This window comes from Humulus lupulus, chromosome 4 (assembly GCF_963169125.1).
Source record: "Humulus lupulus chromosome 4, drHumLupu1.1, whole genome shotgun sequence".
Classification (NCBI taxonomy): domain Eukaryota; kingdom Viridiplantae; phylum Streptophyta; class Magnoliopsida; order Rosales; family Cannabaceae; genus Humulus; species Humulus lupulus.
This window is the reverse complement of record NC_084796.1, coordinates 204,819,905-204,844,203: the sequence shown is the minus strand read 5'-3', so window position 1 is coordinate 204,844,203 and position 24,299 is coordinate 204,819,905. Positions and strand designations below refer to the sequence as shown.

Sequence of the window (24,299 nt, the reverse complement as noted above, 5' to 3'; positions counted from 1 at the left end):
GTGCCAGCAACGACCCCCACCGTCTTTCCAGATTCTGTGACATCTAGCGAGAAAGAAAAAATGGTGAGGGCCATGCATGCAAGAGTTGCGAGCTCGAAGTTGCGAGCTCGGGGGTTTAGGAGCGAAACAAGCTAAATATCAAGACCCTTATTGAAGAGTCAGGGCGTGCGTTTCACGAAAAATAAAGGAGCGTGGATAATTTTTTGAAAATCCCGAAAATCAAGGGAAAAGAAAGTGGCGGTTAACCAGGAAAGGCAACCTTGGGTTTTGTGCATTTATCAAGGCCCATGTTTTTTATCCGAAAACTTAGTGTACAAGAAACGTCGCCTAAAAAATTTTCAAAACCCAGAAAATAGGAACCTCACTCAAATATGAAAACTGGGTATAAGCCAGTGATGTAAATCCAGTACGGAAGTCTAAAAAGCATAAGAGCCTATCGGATCAAAACCTCCTATCGTATTATGCTAAGGATGTAAACTAGCATAAACACATACACAGCAAGAACAACATGAATGAAAACTAACAAAATGGAAAACAAAGATTGCTTACTTACACAATAATGGCGATTGCAGAGAGATTGTCGATTGAAGAAGAGGTTGCAAATAAGAACTCACTGACCCGAACAGACCAGGATTTCTTTGTTTCTTTGGCCGAGAAAACATGCACAGAATAGAAATGTTATGAGGAGGTCTCTGGTTTCTTTTTTCTTTTCTTGCTTTTGGTAAACGAAGGTAAAAATGAAGACGAAGAGTAGGGTCTTGTATATATAGGTGGGAAAAAGGAATTAATATGGAACGTTGAACAAAATCCTTGCAAAATCCAATGGTCAGGGATCAATGACAAGATAGCGCCGAAAAGGTGTCAGACGGACGATCGTGGGCGTGTTTCCAAGGTACTCAAGTACCAAAAATGAGCAATACCCAACTGACGCGTGTCCATTTTCAAGAGTGTATGACGGTACAGTTCTCAAAGAAAGAAGTTCAAAAGTTTCCTTCTCTTAGGATTCGAACAAATACTTTTGAGGGGGCAAGATGTTACACCCAGATTTCGAGCTATGCAAAATATGACCTCGAAAGTTGGAATTCGCAAGTAAGTAGACTCGTAAGGTTGGAAACATGCTCCAGGATTACATGTCGAGCCTGCAGGACATAGACAACCTCGAGTATGGTGACCTCGAAGTATTCATGATCTCGAAAGATAGCTCCGGGGAAGCATTCATCTCCAGGGATGACCTCGGGTCAGGGGTCCCGAGCTCGACGCACATATGATCTCGAAAGCCATGTGACCTCGGAAGATGTCTCCAGCTCGAAAGGTGACGGGAAACCTGGGAGGCTAAAGCCTTAGAGATACGTGATAACCACCTTGAATATCTAGAAGTGTTATAAATATGAGATGTAATCCTCATTTATTATTGTAAATCCCCTAGAATCATGGGATATTATTTGGTCAGTTATACGTCCCCTGGTCTTCAGGGGACGTTTCCTTTTATATCTGATTATAGGCATTTAAAGCCATTAATTTTATTTATACAAAAAGAGTAACTACCCAAAATATGTGGGATAGTATTCTGCAGCCTTCTCTATAAATAGAGAGGCCATGCACCATTGTAAAGGACCGAAATTCTAATCCTTGAGAGAAAACTCTGGAGAATTCATTCTTGAAGAATTCCTAGAGATAATCTTGAGTTTAATAACAAAGACTTGTGGACTAGGCAGATTTAACTGCTGAACCACGTAAAAATCGTGTTTTTACATTGTTTTATTTCAATTGGCCATTTTCAGTTATTGTTTACGTGCTCTTCTTTCACTGTTTGACGAAAAACGGCGTCAACACCTTTCATAAACACTCCTCCCATTAATGTGCACCCATGATTAATTTTTATGTTCTACATAAAAATTTTAAGGCTTTAAATATGCTAGATGTAACGCCCCACGTCACTATGGCTGCTTTCTGGAATGATGACTGGCTCTACAAACCAACACGAGTCTTTCAAGCGTGCTTTGTCCTCACTCGCACGCTTCCTGGGAAAACTTCCCAGGAGGTCACCCATCTTGAGATTACTCCAGGTGATGGGCTACCGAAAAGAAGATGCATCTTGTTGATATAGGTAGTACCCATCAATCCATTTAAGCACTCTTCAAGTGTGTAGTCCCATACCTACATAGTCTTAGAATCATCACATTTGACCTTCCCCAGGCAGTGTGGGATTGCACAACTTTACCCGGTCTTTCCCCTTATGAATCATGGGATTCTGACTATCACACTAGACGTGTACATCTTGAAAAAAAATACTAAGATTAAAACTAAAACTAAAACAGACATTTAATCAAAAAGTTATGGCTCACCAAAATTTTTGTCAAATTTCAGCGCAGAGCATCGATTTTGCATCATTTTGGCCAAAAATCAAGTTTTCATGATTGCATCGCAAGAGTATCGAAAAAGCATAAAAACAACATCGATTTTGCATCGAAAAAACATCGTTTTGGAAAAAAAAACTAGTTTTTCAAGATTGTATCGATTTTCCATTGAATTTGCATCGGTTTTGCATTGAATTTGCACAGTTTTGGCCAAAAAATTAAATTTTGTGGATGCATCGCAATTGCATCGAATTAACATCGTTTTTGTACAGAAAAATAATGAAAACGATGCTATTTCGATGCATCCAAAAAAATTGATTTTTGGTCAAAACTGTGCAAATTCGATGCAAATTTGATGGAATCATGAAAACTTGATTATTTTTTGCCAAAATGATGCTTTTTCAATGCTATTTTGATGATTTTTCGATGTCTTACGATGTAATCATGAAAACTTGATTTTTAGCCAATATGGAGCAAAATCAATAGTACATCGATGCTCTGCGCTCAAATTTGACGAAAATTTTGGTGGGCCATAACTTTTTGCTTAAATGTCCATTTTAGTTGATTTTTTTTAATCTTAGTATTTTTTCAAGATCTACACGTTTAGCCTATTTAAAATCTTGAATTTTTGATTTAGAAGACACAAATTAATTATGGGTACACATTAATGCAAGAGAGTGATAAGTTTAATGAAATTTGTATTATAGTCAAAATTATACAAAATGACATATATTTAGGATGCCTATTAAATTTGTCGTATAGATAAAATATAGTATATTATTAAACATATAACCTTAAATTTCTCAAAGAAACTTACAAACAAAAATATGTTGAATAATGCCACAGAAGAAATATACTTAATTATATATGTGATAATTTTTTTCCCATTATTCTTCAGTGTTTGAATAAGTTTGTAAGGACTATTTTGATTTGCGTGAATAAGTTTTTTCATTACATACAAATTCCAATTTCCGAAATAGCATCATATATATGTTGCATTAACTTTTAAGTTAATTGTCTCAAATTTAAGAGTGACCAACCAATGACAGAAGTTGTTTAGTTCAAGTGTGATTTTTTGGTATTCGGATTTAGGTTGTGAGTTGCGTTTTGATTAATGGTACTATAGGAAATCTAATTCTAAAAGTGGGTAATATTAAACATGAGGAATGATACGTGTACTTAAAATTTACACTTAAATATTATATACAATAATTATATAGCAATTTAGTTAGTAATAATACGTGCATCTAAAATATATACATAAACATTACACATAATATAATGATATGGCAGTTTATCCTATCTTCATATTTATTAAAATTGAATATTGAATATTTATTGAATATCATTACTCTTAAATTATTCTTAAATTAGAAGCCTATTGATTTAAAAAATAGCTAGTGACAGTGTAATAGTGTAATATTTGAGTTATATTTTGTTGCGCGTATCATTTAGAATTTAGTAGCTAGTTTTAGTGAAATAGTCTTGTAAATGGTTACTTGAAAGTTATCCCATTTATTATTGATGTGATTATCTTATAAAACACACCTTTTTTAAAAGTAAGGATTTTGTATCGTCTTTGTAGTGCCAAGCTGAATTGAGCCATCGTAACAATGAAGAAGAAGATAGACAGTGGCCAGTCCACCTGAGAATGGCGACTGGCGACTGTACCAAACCAGCAAGTTCAAGACTTGAACTTCTTCTCTGATAATCTGACCCAACCACCAAGTAATTTTCCTCCATTCTTTCTGTTTACTCTACTTTTTTTTATTGTTAGTAATCAAACTTGTCATCGCAAACTGTTTGTCTTGCTCTGTGTGAATAGAATAAAAAGAAAGAGAGATGGGTCAGCTTCTTCTTCTGAATGCACTCCAAGAGCCTCTCTTTTGTGGAAAATTGAACCGGCCAAAGGTGCACAAGTACAGGCCATGTTGGTTTGTTGAAGGGTGTGTTCAGTCTATGCAATCTTTCACATGTCGCAGTCTTCATTCTTCCATTCAAGGTCTTTTCCTTTCCCATTTTTCTTTATATGTATTTATATGTTTGTATTTGAATTTCGAAGTTACTTGGCAGGAAGTTGGAAGGTGGCTAATCATTTTGAAGACCCAATTAATCATAATGTAACAATTTTTTAAACATTAATATGTAATTGTTTTTTTGGCTTGTGGGTTGAGTTTGGACTATGAAATTTCATATCAGAATTGGGTTTTGCTCTCAGGTCTTTGATTGTAACGAAGGAGAGTCAGACACCTTACCTTACGTTCAAACTCTTAGAAAATTTCCACAGCAAGAGCTTGTTAAAAAGGTTGTATTGGTTAGGTTTGATTCTACCATTTTGCTTCAAGAAGAGGCTGATCATATAGCTCAATCACCCTCCAATGCACTCTATACCATTAGGTATTTACATGAAGCTGGAGCTATAGTCATTCTAGTGAGTGATTGGAGTGTGAGAAATAACTTGAAGCTCTTTGATTCAGTGTCCATTGCAGGTGCAGTTTTGAGAAGAATGCCTTTGTTTTGTGTGTGTGTGTTTTCGCTGTTACTGCTGTTTTGCTTCCCATGTACAAGAAAGTTAGTAATTGTATACATCTCAGGAGTAGAAATTGCGTGAGCCCTGGTTACTTGGTTCATGGAGAGAAGAATTAGCTAGCTTTAAAACATAGTTTATTGTTATTTATATTTCAGATGTCTTGTCATCTAGGCTGCAATACAAAGTTGTTCCAGTACGGTGCATTTCTCCTGTGAGACTAGCAAAGATGGAAGGCTCTGAGAAAGCAGATATTTTTCTTCTCGATAATCTTTCAGAGTTTAAATTGGAAGTTGCTAACTGCTCAAAGTTTGCTGAAGAACTGTCATCTGGAATTGATGTTTTTGTTAATGATTCCTTTTCCCAGTCTCATAAAATTCTTGCATCAACTGTTGGTGTTACACGCTTCTGCGATGTGTGTGTAGCTGGTTTTCAATTTGAAGAGAGCCTAAAGCAGCTTAGAAATGTGAAGGAAACCAAAAGAAGAGAGCCTTATATGGCAATTGTAGGTTGCTATATGTGTCAACTTGTTTAGGAAATTCTTGTTTTTTCTATCCAATTTGTTTTATTGGCCAATTTCTATCCAATTTGTTAAGTGATTTCTTGTTATTTTATCCAATTTCTTTTTCTTCTTTAAATGAGCTTATAATAAACTTCCACTTGCTTTCTATTTTACTGTTTGCATCTGCAGATTGGAGGGGGCAATTTTCTTGCTAAGGCATCTGCATTGCAATTTTTGGCTTCCAGTTGTGAAGCACTGATCTTTGTTGGAATGATGTCTTTTCAAATCATGCATGTCCTGGGGCTATCAGTTCCTTTGAGTCTGGTGGAACATGGAGCACGTAAAGAATCTTTAGACATAGTCCAGTTTGCACAAAGTAGAAATGTACAAATTGTATATCCCAAAGATTTTTGGTGCAAGAATGATCAACTTCCAAATCAATTGGAGATATTTCCTTCTCATCATATTTTGGATGGTAAGATTGCAGTTCATGGACCCTTCCTATGATGCCATTTTCTTTCCCTTAATTTTTTTTTATCATCATCGTCATTATTATTATAATATTTTGATTAGATGCTCATACAAGCACTTGCCACAAGCTATTCACATACGCTCACCCTCCCCACCACTTGGATTTTGGGCTAGCCTCAACTGACTTGTCATTGATAATTCTTGAGTAATGACTAGTCATATAATTTTGTCCCTGGCCTAATTCTGAAGGTCGGGCACCTTTTTTTTTTCTTGTTATTATATTTGGTCAATTTCTCCTGATATTTGGAATATTTTATATTTTATTTCCTATTTTAGGATGGGTACCTGTTGATATTGGGCCTGTAACATTGGATGAAATAAAGTCCTTGCTTACAAAATGCAAGGTAAATTAAAACTATTTTTAAATAGCACTTTAATGTAGAAAACTACTTTTGCTTTACACATACTATTAAAATGAAATTGACAGTATCAATACTCCATGGACATAATTTCTTTTTGTATGCACAGATTGTATTATTATATGGCTCAAAACAAGATAACTTTACTATTGTTGAAATCATTTATTCTTTATCCTGAATGTTGAAATAAATGCTTCTTATTTAACCTTCTTGTGCCACACTCATCATTTATCACGCTGTTCTTTCCTATGTTTATTTGCAGTTTCTGTTGCAAAAATGCTTGTCATAAGAAAAATGCAATTACAATTTTTTTTTTCTGACACCAAGAATTCTACGCGCTCCTGTAGTAAAAATCAAGAGTGTAAAATATTAAAGTTTGTAGTGACCTTGTCTCCTGTTTTTCCTGTTACTACTATGTTAAGGACTTTTTTTGCTGATTGTGCTATAAATTCACTTTACACATTGTTATTTCCAGTGGTGGAACTTGGATCATAATAATTTTGAACTATAAAAGTATTTGTGTACCATATTAATAACCTTTTAAGTGCTAATCTCTCTATTTTATACAATGTATATAATTTTTTTTATTTTGGGGGGGCCACGGCCCCCTCTAAACTATAAATAGTTCTGCCGTTGGTTATTGCTGCTCTTTTGTTGATATAATTGCATATATATATGCTCTTAATGCCAGAAAACTATGTGGATTGGTCCAGTGAAATTTCACAAGAGCAGCTGTACAAGTGGAGCATCTAAACTGGCTCAAATTCTTTCTCAACTTAGTCAAAATGACTGTGATGTTACTGTTGTTGGGAATATTGCATGTGAAGCATTAATGAAGGAATCAAGTCCTGTCTCTGTTTTCAATATGATATACAATGCTTCAGTTGTATGGGAATATCTAAAAGGAAGAAAGCTTCCAGGGGTTCTTGCCTTAGATAGGGTATGTTTTGTTTTATTGTTCTGTTCTTTATATCATATCTATGACTCATATAAACCAAACCAGGACTGTAACTTAATGTTTGGCCGAAACTTTTTGGAAATTTGCCTTGTATCTAAGGTTAAGAGTAGCATGGTCAATAACTAGGGACATAAGGTTAATATACTTGGTTTCAAGGAGCCCAGAGGTTTATGTCATTTCAATTCTAATGGCTAAAAGTACTTAAAAATCCTGCATCAAAGTATTGGATCGTTATTCAAATCTCTTAAACGCAGTTTCTTGGTGCAGGCATACCCATTTGATATTGATTGGAATTGTGTGTATGTTGATCCATCTAAGCCTTTGGTAGTTGATATTGGAAGTGGTATGGTTACCCCCTTTTTTGTTTCATACTCCTACCTATTGCTTCATTTTCTTATTGCTGCTTAGTGTAGTGTATATGAAGGTTAAATAGAAAAGAAATGGAGCCTAGACATTCTTCTCACAAGTTAGCAAGTATAGAAGAAACTGATGGTACCAACAATAGCACTATAAATGGATGACATGGATTTTCAATCATAATGGACCAAATAGTCAAATATTTCAGAATGAATTCCTGGTTACATTTTTCTTATTAGGTTGTAATTGCTTTTCTTTTTTTCCCTTCCCTAACTTTCATACAGTGAATGACAGGCAATGGGATTTTTCTTCTGGGAACGGCAAGTCGAAGGAAGGATTTGAACTTTCTTGGTTTAGAGATCAACAAAAAGGTTATTTTCCTTTAAAATTTCCACATTGGATCAGTGAATCCTATGTTCTTAATCTTTACTATATAACTAATACTTTTGCCCACTTCTTTCAGCTTGTTAGACGTTGTCTAGATTCCATCCGTAGGCTTAAGATGAAAAATGGGTATGTACTTAAATTTAGAACTCGTAGGAGTTATTACATGAGCGTTGAATTGTTGGTCTAACAAGCGTGTTGGGTTTCTATGTATTTGCTTATTCATTTAATTTCTTTTGTTGTATAATTGGAACCAAATTTGGATGAACAAGTAAATTGGTGTGGGGAAATAATGCACTGAAAGCTTTCAGTAGTTGGTGTGAGGTTATGCCTAGGTTGAGAGTGTACCATAACCCCACTGGTTATGGGAAGAAAAATGTTCATTTCCCCACTGGATTTGGACAAAAGTCGGTCCCGTTTTCTGTCAACTCTGATATCGGTAATTGGTATTGGAAATTTAGAATAGAATTACACACAAAGTGTTCATGTTGACTCTATCCAGGGATGGAGGGTCAATTCGAATATGCGAAAGAATGAGACTTTCTGGATATGAAATTGCTATATCTCTAGATGCAACAATTTGGCTATTAGAGGAGGTGGATTGTTTGGCTTGATCTTCGGAAAGAGGGAATCGTAGAAGGACCTTTAGTAACAATTCCTTAAGGCTGATTTTGGATTATTTTCAGAATAACAAAGGTGCTTTTCTGAAATAACAATCTTGAGAGATAGTAATCTCAAGTTGATTATTGTTCCTGAGAAGGGACAAGCCAAGGGATGGAAGAATCTTGCTGGATGCCTGAATCGACTAGTTGGGAAGAAGGTTTTATTTTGACCAAGGGCGGCTGGAAGGAAGATGGACAATGAGGTCTCATGGGCCTCCATTGTTCAACGAAATTCAGAAATCGAAAACTCATGGAATAAGGCGGCTTCAGGAGGAGTTGAAGTGGATACTACGATGACGGAGAATACAGCCAGTGATTGGAGGTATGCTGTTTTGATGCTTAGAAAGGATTGTCGACTTCCCTAGCAAGCTGTTCAAGTCGGGATTAAGCAAGAGTTGGGGAAAAAGATGAGGTTTTCTAGTTTCTCTGATGATAGTTATTATATGGTGTGCCAACGAGAAAGAGCAGGAGACCTTGATTTCAATCAGTACGGTGGCTATCCCGGCAATCACTTTGGTCTCCTTCGTTAAATGGAATTGGGGGAACCAAAACTGGGATAGGAAATTGTCGTGTAGCAATGAATGGATTGGTATTGAAGGAATCCCTTTGAATATATGGAATTCCCATGTGTTTAAAGTCATCGGTTCTCTTTTTGGAGGGCTTTTGGAAATAGACAAAGACACGGTAGGAAGAATATGAGTCTGGCCAAAATCAAAGTTGTAGGGAAAGAGGATGGTTTCTGATAGGCCACCTCTTACGTATGTTTATGCTAGAAGGAATAGGAGGGCTTAAGATAGGCTAGGAGCAGCTGATTTATTGTAGTGGGATTGGGTATGAGTTAGTTATGGAAGGTTAGCTTGGTAGTGTATAAGGTACACGGTAGTACTAATGGGGTAGTGAATAAAAGGGAGTGAGTGAGTTGCTAGTGGGTAGGAAGGAATCAGTAGGGTTGTAACCCAAGTGGGAGAGACCAGGCTCTCGAATTCCTGGAGTATTCAATATAGGCGCTATTTTCCTTGGTTCTTTCTTCTCTGTTTGCTGTTTGGTTTACCAATTTGACAGGACAATCCTATCAAAGTGGTATCAGAGCACTCGGTCGGCATGGGACCTAAGAAGGATTTGGAATTGGAAACCTTGGAGGAACGGGTGGAGCTCTTGCAATCGGAATTCCGTCGGGACTTGTAGGAGGTTTGATCGGAGTTTCAACAGTTTCCCAAAGAGCTTGAGTTATTGAAAACTGAGGTTCAAAGGTTACTTGCGATGGAGAAAATGATGGATTTCATGGTGGCTCACTTGGCCCAACTGCTGCAAGCTTCGGGGAAGCCGACCGTTGAGACGACTGCCATGGAAGCCGAATGTCAATGACGAGCATTGGACGGGGAAAATTCATCAGCTCTGAAGCCAACTTCGCCTGGGGTTCAGACCACCCCATCTTCGTCACCGACGATAGGGGATCCGCCACCACCATCGCCTCCGTTGGAGTCTTATTGTTCTGGGCAAAGTTTTGGTCATGATTATCGACCTCCGAGAAAGGAATTGTAGTTGTTTTCAAGGGAGAATCCGAATGGGTGGATCTATAGGGTGGAGCGTTATTTTCTTTTGACTCGTATGGCTGAGTCGTTGATGTTGGAGATGACTATCATCGGATTGGCGGCGACGCCATGACTTGGTTCCAGTGGGAGAACCAGCGCCGACCGATCACTTCATGGGCCAATTTGAAGAAGCAAATCATCCTTCGGTTCCAAGCCTCTCCAGTGGGATCCATTTCTAAAGAACTGTTGTCTGTCACACAAACGACCTCCGTTAAGGATTATCGCCTCCGATGGGAGCTGCTGGCGTCTCGAGTACCTGATGCACCTGATCACGTCCTTGAAGAGAGCTTTGTTCGTGGGCTTAAGGAGAACATTAAGGCTGCACTCCATATCCTTCAGCTCGTGGACCTGGCCCAAATCATGGACACGACCCAGAGGATAGAAGAGGGCCACCAACTGCTGAGTACGGGTCAACCTATTCGACCAGTTTTTGCCAAACTTGTTGTTAGCCTGATTACACCCCTCATAAACTCACTAAACCCTTTTTTCGCTAAGTCCCTCGCGCCACCACCTCCTGCCGTTTCTTCTTAGGCTCGACCGCCACCAAGACCGGCAAGCCCCGACGTCGAAGTCACCTCCATTTCGAAGACTCACTGAGGCCGAGTATCAGGACAAGAAAGCTTGTGGGGTATGCTTTAAACGTGATAAGAAGTTTCACCGTGGTCATGAGTGTGAGCAAAAATTTTTGCAAGTATTATTGATGATAGATGAAGAGGATTCAACACCTATAGAGGAGTCACCACCACCATCCCTAGACTCAGGTGAAACTATGGTGACTAAGGAGACCTTGACAACCCTTTCTCTCAACTCTTTGGTGGGTATTTCTTCTGCGCACACTATGAAGCTTGCTGGGCACATTGGGCAGCAACCAGCTACTGTCTTGATCGATAGTGGTGCGACCCACAATTTTAGCTCCATGGATGTGGTCTCGACAACAGGTATTCCTATCACAACTACCACTTGTTATGGGGTACTCTTGGGGACAGGGGCAAGGTCAGAACAGAGGGTATATGTGCTCAAGTGGAGTTGGATTTGGGAGCTCTATGGGTTGTTACTGATTTTTTGCCACTGGAACTTGGGGGGCTGATGTGATTCTCGATATAAAATGGTTGGAGACTCTTGGTAACATGCAAGTGAATTGGAGGACAATGGCGATGAAGTTTAAAATGACAGGGGCGTGGGTCACCTTGGAAGGGGATCCTAGTTTATGCAAGCCTCCTATTTTGCTCAAGGCTATGATTTTATTGGTGGAAAAAGAAGCTTAAGGTTTTTGGGTGCATTTTGGGGCATTTGTTGGGGAGGCAGAAGATCCACCACAGCAACTTCCACCGACAGTAGCATCGGTACTTGAGAAATTTGAGTCTGTGTTTGAGATGCCATTAGGTTTGCCACCCACTTGGTCCCGTGAGCATGCCATCAACCTTAGGGCTGGGGTCGGTCCAATTTCAGTACGACCATACAAATATACACAAGTTCAGTAGGATGAGATTGAGTGGCTTGTAACGGAGATGCTGCAAGCAGGTATAATTTAGCCAAGCACAAGCCCATTTTCTAGTCCAGTGTTGTTGGTTAAGAAGAAAGATGGGAATTGGCATTTTTGTGTGGACTATAAAGCTCTAAATTGCGAGATGGTGGTTGACAAGTTTCCAATTTCGGTTATTGATGAGTTATTGGATGAGCTTCATGGTGAAATTGTGTTTACCAAGCTGGATTTGAAGTCGGAATACCACCAAATTAGAGTCACAGCTCAAGATGTGGAGAAAATGGTGTTTCGCACACACGAGGGGCATAATGAGTTCCTAGTGATGTCTTTCGGTCTCTCTAATGCCCTGACAACCTTTCAAGCCCTTATGAATGAAGTGTTTCGCAATTTCTCGAGGAAATTTGTGTTGGTACTTTTTGATGATATTCTAATCTATAGCTCGTCATTGGAAGAACATCTACGCCACCTAGCTTTGGTGTTGGAACGCATTCACCAACATAGTCTCTATGCAAATAAGAAGAAATGCATGTTTGTACAAGAGCAAGTGGAGTATTTGGGTCATGTTATTTCTGCCCAAGGAGTTGTAGCCGATCCAAGCAAGCTAGAGGCCATGGTAAATTGGCCCACCCCGAAGTCAATCAAGGAGCTACGAGGTTTCCTAGGACTTATGGGCTATACCAAAAATTCGTAAAGGGGTATGGTAGCATCGCAAAGCCTCTTATAGATCAGTTACGAAATGATGCATTTGATTGGGCAGAAGAGGCTAATGAGGCTTTCCTTCACTTGAAACAAGCAATATGCTCGATTCTTGTGCTAGCTTTACCAGATTTTTTAGTGCCATTTATTGTGGATGCCGATGCGTCAGGGGGTGGTTTAGGGTGTGTATATGCATAATGGGCGTCCTATTGCTTATTTCAGTCAAGTTTTATTGTCTCGGGCTCGAACTAAGCCCCTCTATGAGAGGGAGTTGATGGCAATAGTGTTGGCCATTCAGAATTGGCGTCCTTATTTGTTGGGGGTGTAAGTTTCTTGTGAGGACGGATCAGCAAGTTTGAAGCACTTTAATAGGACCTGCCCCAATAATCCAATAAACCAGAAACAATGAACCAGAACAGACAATAATAAGCAATAAAACAGTAACCAAAGAGTGAATAATTCTGAAGCTTTATTGAAGGAAAATATGAGTTTCATACAAGCACAGAGAAAAAGATCTCCATGATGCCAGAATTCTCTTAATTCTTGCATAACTAATTACTAGCTTCCTTTTCCCACTAATAGGCTACTCAGTACCCAAATTGCCCCTCTAACAAACTACCCTCCACGTCAACCATCAAATGACCCAGCCTACCCTTGGCCTTTGTGTCCCGACCCCCTCCTAGTGTATGTGAACCGAATCATAGGTTTATCAAGCCTATCATTACTGCCCCCGAATTTGTGAACCTTGTCCTCAAGGTTGAAAGCTGGAAACTGAGTTTGGATAGCTTCAAATTTCTCCCAGGTAGCTTCGAAAACAGGCAAATCCTTCCAGCGAATAAGCACCTCAACAGCTTGATCTGAAGAAGCGGGATTTTGCCTGACATTCAGCACTTCAGTAGGTTCCACAATAAGCTCCAGATCTGACGTTAAAGTAGGTGGAATTGTGGTGGACGAATGAGCGGTGCCGATAGCAGTTCGGAGTTGCGACACATGAAAAACCGGATGGATAGCTGATGAAGGAGGCAAGTCTAGATGGTATGCCACTTTGCCAATGCGTTTCAGAACTGCGAAAGGTCCATAATACCTTGCTGCCAGCTTCTCATTTTTTCTAATGGCCAGTGATTTCTGTCGGTAGGGTCGCAATTTAACGAATACCCTGTCTCCCACCACAAACTCCACTTGCCTACGCGACCTATCAGCTCCTTCCTTCATCTTTTGTTGTGCTCGCAGCAGGTGCATCTTCAAGTCGTCCAAGAATGAGTCTCGCTCCTCAAGCAGCTGGTCGACAGCCAGTACATGTGTGGTACCTGCTGCATAACGAATCAACGGTGGGGGGTCACGCCCGTATAAAACCTTGAACGGAGTGCAGCCCAAGGATGAGTGATCAGTGGTGTTGTACCAGTACTCAGCCCATGCTAACCACTTAGCCCAAGCTTTTGGATGGTTCGAAGCGAAGCAACGGAGATATGTCTCAAGGCATCGATTTACTACCTCCGATTGCCCATCTGTTTGGGGGTGATAGGAAGTACTGTGGCGAAGTTCCGTCCCTTGCAGTTTGAACAATTCAGACCAAAAATGGCTGAGAAAAATCCTGTCACGGTCAGACACAATAGACAACGGAACCCCATGCAACTTTACCACATGTGTAACAAATGCTTCAGCCACCGTTTTGGCAGTAAATGGGTGTCTAAGGCCTATGAAGTGGCTGTATTTACTAAGCCTGTCCACCACCACTAATATAGTATCTATACCCTCCGATTTAGGCAGCCCTTCTATGAAATCCATAGTTAACTCCTCCCAAACTTGTGCTGGCAGCGAGAGTGGCTGCAGCAAACCCCCTGGAGACGTTGCCAAATATTTGTTCCGCTGGCAAATATCACAAGAACGAACAAACTCCAAGACCTTAGCCTTCATGCCGACCCAATACACATCTCCTTTCAGCCGTTGATAAGTCCACAGCTCCCCCGAATGGCCGCCGATGGGCGAGCAGTGATACTCTCGTAAGAAATGGGGCAGTAAAGCTGAAGTGGCAGATAAAACTAAACGACCCCTGTACAATAGCCGCTGTTGGTGTAACGAAAACCCAGCAATGATTTTACCTTGCGCCACGTCCGCTTTAACCCGAGACAGGAATGTGTCTGCTGCCACCTCACGGTTAACAAGCTCCCAATCCATCCATGTAGTAGACGTCAACAAGGAACACTCCACTTGGCCGACCCTAGATAAAGCATCAGCCGCCCGATTTGTTTCCCCGGAGCGGTACTGAATATCAAAATCAAATCCCAACAATTTTACCAACCATTTCTGATGTTCAGGAGTAACCAGCCGCTGTTCTAACAAAAACTTGAGACTCTTTTGGTCTGTTCGGACAATAAATCGTCTTCCAAGGAGGTAAGGTCGCCACTTGAGTACCGCAAGGACAATGGCCATGAGTTCCTTTTCATAGATGGATTTCAGCCGAGCTTTGGGCTTCAGCACCTGACTGAAATACGCCAGTGGGCGTCCCTCCTGCATCAAAACAGCCCCTACCCCAAACCCCGAAGCATCAGTCTCAACTACGAACGGCTTAGTGAAATCTGGGAGTGCTAAAACAGGAACTGTGGTCAGCGTTCTCTTCAGTTCTTCAAAGGCAGCAGTAGCTTCTGCGGTCCACCCATACTGATCCTTTTTTAGTTGATCAGTAAGAGGTCTAGCGATGGCCCCATAATTCTTGACGAATTTCCGGTAATATCCAGTAAGACCAAGAAACCCCCTCAGCTCCTTAATCGTTCTTGGCAGCGGCCAATCGAGCATAGATTGAATCTTGGAAGGGTCCACCGCCACTCCCTTACCTGAAATAATATGTCCCAAATAATCGACTTGTCGCTGTCCAAAGCAACACTTCTTTAAGTTGGCAAAAAATTGATGGTCTGACAAAGTTTGTAACACTATCTCAAGGTCTTTGACATGAGTTTCCTCATCCGGGCTATAGACAAGGATGTCGTCGAAGAAGACCAATACTCTTTTACGAAGATGCGGCTGGAAAATATCGTTCATCTGAGATTGAAAGGTGGCGGGGGCGTTGGTCAGCCCAAAGGGCATCACTACAAACTCGTAGTGGCCTTCATGAGTTCGAAAGGCAGTTTTATGGATGTCCTCCGGCCTCACCCGAATTTGATGGTACCCCGAACGTAAATCTAACTTCGAAAATACATGAGCCCCGTGCAACTCGTCTATCAACTCGTCAATAACTGGGATGGGAAATTTGTCGGGTACCGTGGCTCGATTAATGGCTCTATAATCCACACAAAATCGCCATCCGCCATCCTTCTTCTTAACCAAGAGAATTGGGCTCGAATAGGGACTGTTACTCGGCTGGATCACCCCGGATTGCAGCATCTCTCGAACAATTTTCTCTACCTCATCCTTGATACCATGGGGGTATCGATATGGGCGGATACTCACGGGGGTGGTGCCGGGCTGAAGAACAATGGCATGATCATGCTGTCTTTGCGGCGGCAGCGAAGTCGGTGTAGCAAACACAGTGCCGTACCGCTGTAATACTTCATGTATCCCGTCTGAATAGGCAGCCCGATCCTGAGAAACCGATGCACAACCCAGCTCTACCCAAACTCCTTGTCTCTCATGTTGTAACAGCCGTACCATCTGCTTCAACGATATACACGTCTTGTGAAGCAGAGGATCGCCATGTAAAACAACGGGCTGACCTTGGATTCGTAGTTTCATCGTGTGATCCTTCCAATGATGCGTGGTTTCCCCTAAAGTTTGCAGCCATTGGACGCCCAAGATAACATCGGTACTGCCGAGTTGCAACGGCAGAAAGTCGTCGATAATTTCCAATCCTTGCAAGTGTAACGGCACCGAGCGACAAATACCCTCCCCTTTCACCGCCTGACCACTGCCCATCTGTACTCCGTAAGCTTCAGTCGTGGACATAGGCAGCGCTAGTTTCTGGGCTAATTCCGTCGTAATAAAGTTGTGTGTCGCCCCGCTATCCACCAAAACTACCACTTCGTGACCCATGATAGAGCCCAGAATTTTCATGGTCTTTGGAGAAGTCAAACCAACCACGGCATTCAGAGATACTTCCACCATATGAGCCTCTGCCGCGCCCATAGCATCGGCAATGCCGAGAACCTCCCCAATCGGGTCAGTGGCCGGCTCATCCACGGCCTCTTCTTGGATAATAATGACCTGAACTTCCGCTTGAGAGCACTCGTGCCCTCTAGTCCAGCGCCCGTCACATTTGAAGCAAACCCCACGACGTTTCTTCTCTTGAATCTCGGACTCAGACAGGCGGCGGTATGCCACGGACGTTGCCGGAGCCGAGGCTGTCTTAGGACTAGCACTAGTCGGGGTCGTTAATGAAGAAGAAGAAGGGGAAAGGACAAATGTGCCCTTACCGTGTTCAGGAAGAGACAGGCTGCTCAAAGGGGGTCTTGGATTGGCCCGAATGGGCCCACTCAGCCCAGCCCGATATCCCTTAGTGAAGGCCTGATTGGCTTCAATCTGCTCAGCCAACTCCATCATGTGTAACAGCCCATTTGGCTCCAAAATCCTCAAGGGGGCCTGGATCTCCACTTTGAGGCCCTTTAAGAAAGCAGCCCGTAAGGCAGCCTCCCCCATCATCTCCACCGAAGCAGCGAGAGCTTCAAACCTCCTGCGATAGTCCTGGACCGAAGTGACCTGTTGGAGGACAAAGAAACGATCATACACCGAGCCTTCGTGAGTGGGACGGAAGCGCCGGAGAAGCAACAGCTTCAATTCTTCCCACGTGGTGATGAGGCGCCTCTGATTTTCCCAGCGAAACCAACTGAGAGCCGCCCCTTCCAAACACAAGACAGCGGCCTCTAATTGCTCGCCCGGAGATAACCGCTGTAAGTTAAAGTAGCGCTCAGCACGGTAAGTCCAATCATCCGGGTCCTCTCCCATGTAAACGGGTAATTCGATCTTCCGAGCTTGAAATTCAGATCGCCGGTCCCCACCCTCAGCGACACGGCCCGTGGAGGCACCCCCGCCAGTCGCCGCGGACCCCTCGCCAGGAAGACGACGACCCGAGCCCGGAATTCCAAGAGGCCCCTCGCGAAGAGAGGCAAGTTCATCAGCCACCCGTCCCTGAGCAGTAACCAAACGATCCAGCACCTCCTTCATAGAACCCAGCTCGAGGGCATGATCCTTAAGCAGCGCACCATGATCGTTGAGCTGAGTTTGGACACTGGATAAGGCAGATTCAACGCCAACAACACGATTGTCCATCCTTGTCGACACCGGCATACACAGAGTGCCAGGTACTGGTTCTGATACCAATTAATAGGACCTGCCCCAATAATCCAATAAACCAGAAACAATGAACCAGAACAGACAATAATAAGCAATAAAACAGTAACCAAAGAGTGAATAATTCTGAAGCTTTATTGAAGGAAAATATGAGTTTCATACAAGCACAGAGAAAAAGATCTCCATGATGCCAGAATTCTCTTAATTCTTGCATAACTAATTACTAGCTTCCTTTTCCCACTAATAGGCTACTCAGTACCCAAATTGCCCCTCTAACAAACTACCCTCCACGTCAACCATCAAATGACCCAGCCTACCCTTGGCCTTTGTGTCCCGACCCCCTCCTAGTGTATGTGAACCGAATCATAGGTTTATCAAGCCTATCACACTTGTTGGAGCAGCAGTTAGTGGCTTTAGAACATAAAAAATGGCTCACTAAAATATTAGGGTATGATTTTGATATCCAATATAGATCGGTGTTGGAAAATAAAGCTGCAGATGCCTTGTCTCGAATGTATTGTGAAGTTTCTTTTGCTGCCATTTCCGTTCCAAACGTGCTGTCGATTCCGGATTTACAAGCGCATGTAGTTGCTGATCCGACATTATCCAAAGTAATGAAGGATTTATCTACAGGCCAGCAATGTGGAGGGTACTCATTGGTGCAAGGCTGCCTCAAGTTCCGATGTTGTTTTGTGATACATTCATCCTCTCCTTTCATTTTGTTACTGCTGCAAGAATATCATAGTAGCAACGTGGGAGGGCATTCAGGAGTGTTCAAAACGTTTCAACGAATAGCAACTAACTTGTATTGGCGAGGCATGAGGAAAGACGTACATAAATTTGTAGCTGAATGCATCGTTTGTCAGCAGAATAAGTATCTAGCTCAGTTGCCGGCGGGTCTATTGCAGCCATTACCAATTCTTGAGCAAGTTTGGGAAGATATTTCCATGGATTTTATTGAGGTGCTGCCAACTTCGAATGGGTTTGACTTTATTTTTGTGGTGGTGGACCGCTTGAGCAAGTATGGTCATTTTATACCACTTCGCCATCCCTTCTCTGTTGTGACTGTGGTGACAGTATTCATGCGAGGTTGTAAAGCTTCATGGGACATCGTGTTCGATTCTATATGACCGAGACAAGATCTTCCTTAGTCTCCTTTGGAAAGAGCTTTTTCGTTTGCAAGGCACGACTTTGAAGCAGAGCACAACTTACCACCCTCAGTCCGATGGGCAAACAGAGGTGGTCAACCGCTATTTGGAGACTTATCTTCGTTGTTTTGTTGGTTCAAAGCCCACTCAATAGGTCAAGTGGCTACCTTGGGTGGAGTATTGGTATAATACCTCGTTTCATTCTTCAGCTGGAATGACCCCTTTCCATGCACTTTATCATAGAGACCCCCCTCCTTTGCTTCGGTTTGAACCAGCCAGTACTAAGGTGTTAGCAGTAGAGCAGAATCTTCAAGCTAGGGATGATATTCTAGTCTTGCACCGAGCCTAGCAAAAGATGAAGTTTCAAGCTGATCAAAAGCGGCGAGATGTGCAGTATGAAGTTGGTGATTTGTTTTGTCAAATTGAGACCTTACCGTCAGCACTCAATCGCCAAACGCCTCAATGAGAAGCTGTCCCCGTGCTTCTTTGGCCCTTTTCCTGTACTAGAACGCGTCGGCACGGCAGTGTAACGTCCCCAGCTCCCTTCGAATGCCACTATCCACCCTGTTTTTCATGTTTCACTACTTAGAGTTGCCCTTGGACCAAACCACTAGGCCACTGCCTTGCCACCTGGGTTGACATCAGATTTGGAATGGCTATTGGAACTGGAAGTAGTGCAAGAAGTGCGGCCAGGAACTCGTAAAGAAGCGCCTCAAGCATTGATAAAATGGGTGAATTTGCCGGTGTTTGAAGCTACTTGGGAGGATTTCCATGTGTTCCAGGAGCAATTTCCAGATGTCCACCTTGAGGACAAGGTGAACTTTTGGCAGGTGGTATTGATAGGCCATCTCTTACATATGTTTATGCTAGAAGGAATAGGAAGACCTAAGATAGGCTAGCAGCAGCTGATTAATTGTAGTGGGATTGAGTATGAGTTAGTTATGGGAGGTTAGCTTAGTTGTGTGTAAGGTACACCGTATTTCTAGTGGGGTAGTGAATAAAAGGGAGTGAGTGATTTCTAGTGGGGTAGCGAATAAAAGGGAGTGAGTGAGCTGCTAGTGGGTAGGAAGGAATTGGTAGGGTTGTAACCCAAATGGGAGAGACTAGGCTTTCTAATTTATGGAGTATTCAATATAGGCACTATTTTCCTTGTTCTTTCTTCTCTGTTTGCTGTTTGGCTTACCAATTTGGCAGGACAATCCAATCAGTTTCATTCCAAATTTCATGTCTCTGCCATATGATGGTTATTTTTTATCCCTGAGGTTGGTTCGATGTCAGATCGGGGTTGGAAGGGCCTCTAATTGCAACAGAAAAATCTGGTTGCATAAAGTAAACTCAGATTCAATCGTGAGAGTGGGGTCGACAGATGGAGTAGGGACGGTGGACGTTTCTACAGAAGCCAAGGTGGTGGAGACCATGACGGTGGACAGTGGTGTAAGGAAGGAGGCGCAGTCTGGGCGAGAATTGGGTTCGGATATTCAAGAATCATATCACGGATCTAAAAGAATTGAATGCCGTAACTTTTGCTTTCCTTTAAAGAATATTTTTAATAGTCTAATGGCAGATCTATCGATAGGAAGAAGGAGAAGATCGAACACGTGTTGAAAGAAAGGAATTTTAATAAGCCCACGTGCCTGAGCTGAATTATAAGATAGATCTCTCTTTTAGTAGTTTGGGCCGGGCCTTGAAATTGGAGATTGGGCTTTGTTCCTTTAGATTGGATTTATTCTATTTTAGGGCTTTCTTCAATCCAAATATGGTGGGAATGGATTTGGGTCTTCGAAGGGGTGGGAAAGGCCTTTTTATTTAGGGCCCATTTTAGGACATTTTAAGGGCTTAGCCCTAAAGACCGTGAGACTTTTTTACAAGGAAGAATTAATTGCTAGGCAGATTCAAATATCCTACTCTAAGGAAACGTTGTGTTTTACTTCAGGAAACGAGTGAGGAACGGTCGGATCCAGAAGCTGGGGCTTCCAGGCTGAAAGTGTGCTCTCGAAAGACTAAAATGATAGATGCAGAAAGTACGTTGTTATTGGAAGGTCAGGGAGAGTTTGATTTTTCTTGAACAAGAACTGGAAGAAGATGAGTTTGTTTTTCCATTGGTAGAGGGTCAATCTGAATCTTGTACCTCCGGAGACGAGGATATGGAAAATGAATCTGAAGCCGACAGGGAGGAAGTGGAAGATATTATGGTGAATGCTAGAAGCTTGTGGGATGAAGGAAATGAGGAGGGAGAGATGGAGGCTTGTGATGAAAAGATGGGGCTCGTTGAGAACCATGTTGAGTCCCTGGATGGAAAGGAAGGAATTAGTAAAGAGGAGAGGGAACGGGGTACTAGCTCGATATCGCATGGGGAAGGAAACAAGCCAGATGAATCATCCAGGCTATTCAAGGCCATGGAGTCTTTGGGTGTTACACTATTATCTAATGATCATGGTGAGAAAGAGATAGGCAGCTCTATTCCTTTATCTAAGAAGAGTCATCGTGAACTAAGGAGGTTGATGTTTAATGTTAATTATAAAAAAGGAAAGAAGAATGGGGAGGGGTGTCGAAGTTTCTTATGAAGATTCTTTCCTGGAATGTGAGGGGGTGTGGTAATAAAGAAAAAAAGAAGGCGATTAAAGAGACCATCTGTAAAGCTAATCCAGATTTAGTTGTGCTTCAAGAGGTGAAAAATGAAATAGTAGATAGGAGGTTTGTGGGTAGCATTTGGCAATCCAGATTTAGAGCTTGGATTTTTCAGCAAGCTATAGGGAGATCAAGAGGTACCTTAGTGGTTTGGGATACCTATAGTGTCACTGTCAATGATTCCTTGGTAGGTGACTTCGATTTTTGTCCGTATGGAGGCCGTAGGTAAGGATCCTTGGTTTTTTTCAGGCGTCTATGGCCCCGTGGAGTACGGAAAAAGGGATGGTTTCTGGGATGAATTGGTTGGGATGAGCGCTATTTGTGGTAATCACTGGTGTGTGGGAGGTGACTTTAACGTTGTCAGGAGTGGTGATGAGAAGCTTAATAGTGTGTCTAACACGAGAAGCATGAAGATGTTTGATGCACTGATTAGAAAATTGAAGTTGGTGGATCCCAAACTCCACAACGGTCGATTTGCATGGTCGAATTTCAGACAGAGACCTATTTGTTATAGGTTAGATAGAATTCTGTTCACTTCTCCGTGGACAGATTTTTATCCCTTTGTTCGTCAGGAGGTGGCGGTTCGCATTGTGTCGGATCATAGTCCCATTGTGTTAGACTCCATTCCTCCCTCGTGGGGGCCAAGTCCATTTAGATTTGACAATTTTTGGCTTGAGCATAAGGATTTTTCTGATCTCTTCCAGAAGTGGTGGAATTCTGTTAAGTTGGTGGGGTGGCAAGGGTATAGTTTTATGAGCAAATTATCCTTGGTTAGAGATAAAGTTAAGGTGTGGATTCGAGAGGTTTTTGGGTCTAGAACAGTGCTTAAACAAGCTTTGGAAAGAAGGATGTTCGCTTTGGATGGACTAGAGGAGGAGGGCTTGTGGAATGACAACTTCTTTTGGAGCGTTGTATGATCAAGGAGTGACAACAAATTGTTTTTGAAGAAGAGAGAAGTGTTTGGCTTAAGGTAAAATGTCAATGGACCAAAGAGGGGGATTCTAATTCCAAGGTTTTTCATAGTATTCTTAATTCTCGTAAAGCAAGGAATTTTATTTCTAGAATTGAGCAAGAAGATGATACTATCCTAGATAAAGATGTTGATATCGAAGAGGCTACTATGGTATTCTACACTTCGCTGTACTCTTCGGTCCATAGGGTTTGTTATGCGATATTTTCTTATGATATTTAATGTGCAAGTGTACACAATCGCATGCAAGTAATATAATAGTAAGTATTTTAATATCGTCTCCTCAGGGATTGTTTAAGCAAGATATTGTAAAGATCAAAACCCAACAATTTGGAATAAAAATAAGCAATAAGGTTGATTGAACTAAAATAAAAAAAAACGAAATATATAAATGAGTGAACTAACGACCAAAACGAAACTGAAACAGTAAGCAAATGATTAATCAAGCGATGAATGGAAGTTAGAGCTACTAATTCCCTCTAATATGCAATTTTGGGCACAGATGCGGGTAGCAATGCGGGCACAATTCTGGGTAATGTTGACAAGGTTTCTACTTGTTTTAATTCTTTTTCCTAAGTAATTAAGGTTCAATTCTTGCATTAATTAACATATTCCTATGCCCAATCAATGTTAAGAATATCAATTTGAGCACAAACCTAAAAAGTCATGCAAGGTGATTATATATTCCTATATAAACACAATTTCCAAAACATAAAAGTTAAGAACATGCATCAATCAATCTTTGTATCCATTAATATTAATCTTTTCAGCATCAATACTAATTTAATTACCTACTCAAGTTGGCCAAACATAGAGCAAGTATAAACAATAATACCCATTGATTGAACAAAACCTCAAAACAACTTTAACATTAAAATTACCCACACACCCAAAATTACATATTAGAGTTCATTAGCATCTCTAACTACAAAAGTTTAGTTCATACTAAAATTCAAGAGAACAATTATTATAATTTCAGCCATGGGTTTCATGAGAGTTAATTAAAGGAATTCAAATACAAAGATTAAGAGCTAGATGAATTTGTCTCTTTTTCTCCTTCTTCCTTGCACTTTCTTTCCTCCTTGAAGCTCAAAATCTGGTCTCCCAGTGGTGGGGGCGGCTGGTTATATTTTTCTTTCAATAGTGGTGGCTGATGAAAAAGGCAAAAAGAGTGTCCATTGTTAGTGTTTTCTTTTGCCTCTTTAGGGTTTCCTTCACAAAATTCAGAAAAAAATCCTTGCTCCTTACTTGCACCCCTTGTTATGTGACCCAAAGGTGATGTAGATTAATGAATTCCAGTTGTCCTCCTCAAAATACGCCACTTCAGCAATCACTTAAGTGAGCAGCCACGTCATCCACGCATAGCTCCAGGAAATGCGGTTAAAATAAACGCGGCTGCATTTCTGAGTTTTCCTGCTCAACAAAAGAAACTAAAAACCAAAGTGAACCTTTTCAAGTCTTCTATTCACAAGATAATTTTTCACCTATTAATGAGCCATTTCTAATCCTTTCATAAATATCAAACACTAAACTTATCAAAACCAACACAAACACAAATAAAATGAAATTAAACACAAAATAAACAAAAAGAACAAATATCATTCTAATCTCATTGAATTATAAGCTTAAAAGTGACTAAGATAACTCTATGTTATAGAGTTATCACACCCCCAAACTTAAAGATCATAGTGTCCTCACTATGACAAAGCAAAAGACAACACAACTAAAAAAAATGACAATGAAGGACCGACTCAAAACAACAAGACAACTACGAACGAGCAACAACAACAAATAAAAATAAAATAAAATAAAAAAAAAAGCTAAGAAAGGATAGAAAGAACTCCCTCAAGTCACTTGTCATCGGAGGA

At 41.2% G+C, this 24,299-nt stretch overlaps 1 protein-coding gene across 6 annotated transcripts in view; it reads left to right on the top strand.

The window, feature by feature from the left end:
* Positions 1-3,824: 3,824 nt before the first annotated feature.
* Positions 3,825-24,299, top strand: part of LOC133831128 (uncharacterized) — a 29,748-nt gene continuing 9,273 nt past the window's right edge. Inside the window, exons 1-11 of one of the 6 annotated variants that reach the window (XM_062261313.1) lie at positions 3,825-4,085; positions 4,183-4,359; positions 4,431-4,477; positions 4,576-4,846; positions 5,043-5,389; positions 5,576-5,861; positions 6,194-6,261; positions 6,968-7,216; positions 7,502-7,577; positions 7,886-7,962; positions 8,055-8,104. In XM_062261313.1, the coding sequence (XP_062117297.1) occupies positions 4,200-4,359; positions 4,431-4,477; positions 4,576-4,846; positions 5,043-5,389; positions 5,576-5,861; positions 6,194-6,261; positions 6,968-7,216; positions 7,502-7,577; positions 7,886-7,962; positions 8,055-8,104 (1,631 nt within the window). In that variant the 5' untranslated portion in view covers positions 3,825-4,085; positions 4,183-4,199. Of the gene's footprint in view, positions 4,086-4,182; positions 4,360-4,430; positions 4,478-4,575; positions 4,847-5,042; positions 5,390-5,575; positions 5,862-6,193; positions 6,262-6,967; positions 7,217-7,501; positions 7,578-7,875; positions 7,963-8,054; positions 8,105-24,299 lie in introns of all 6 variants that reach the window. The other 5 variants (XM_062261310.1, XM_062261312.1, XM_062261314.1 and 2 more) reach the window with 5 other exon arrangements.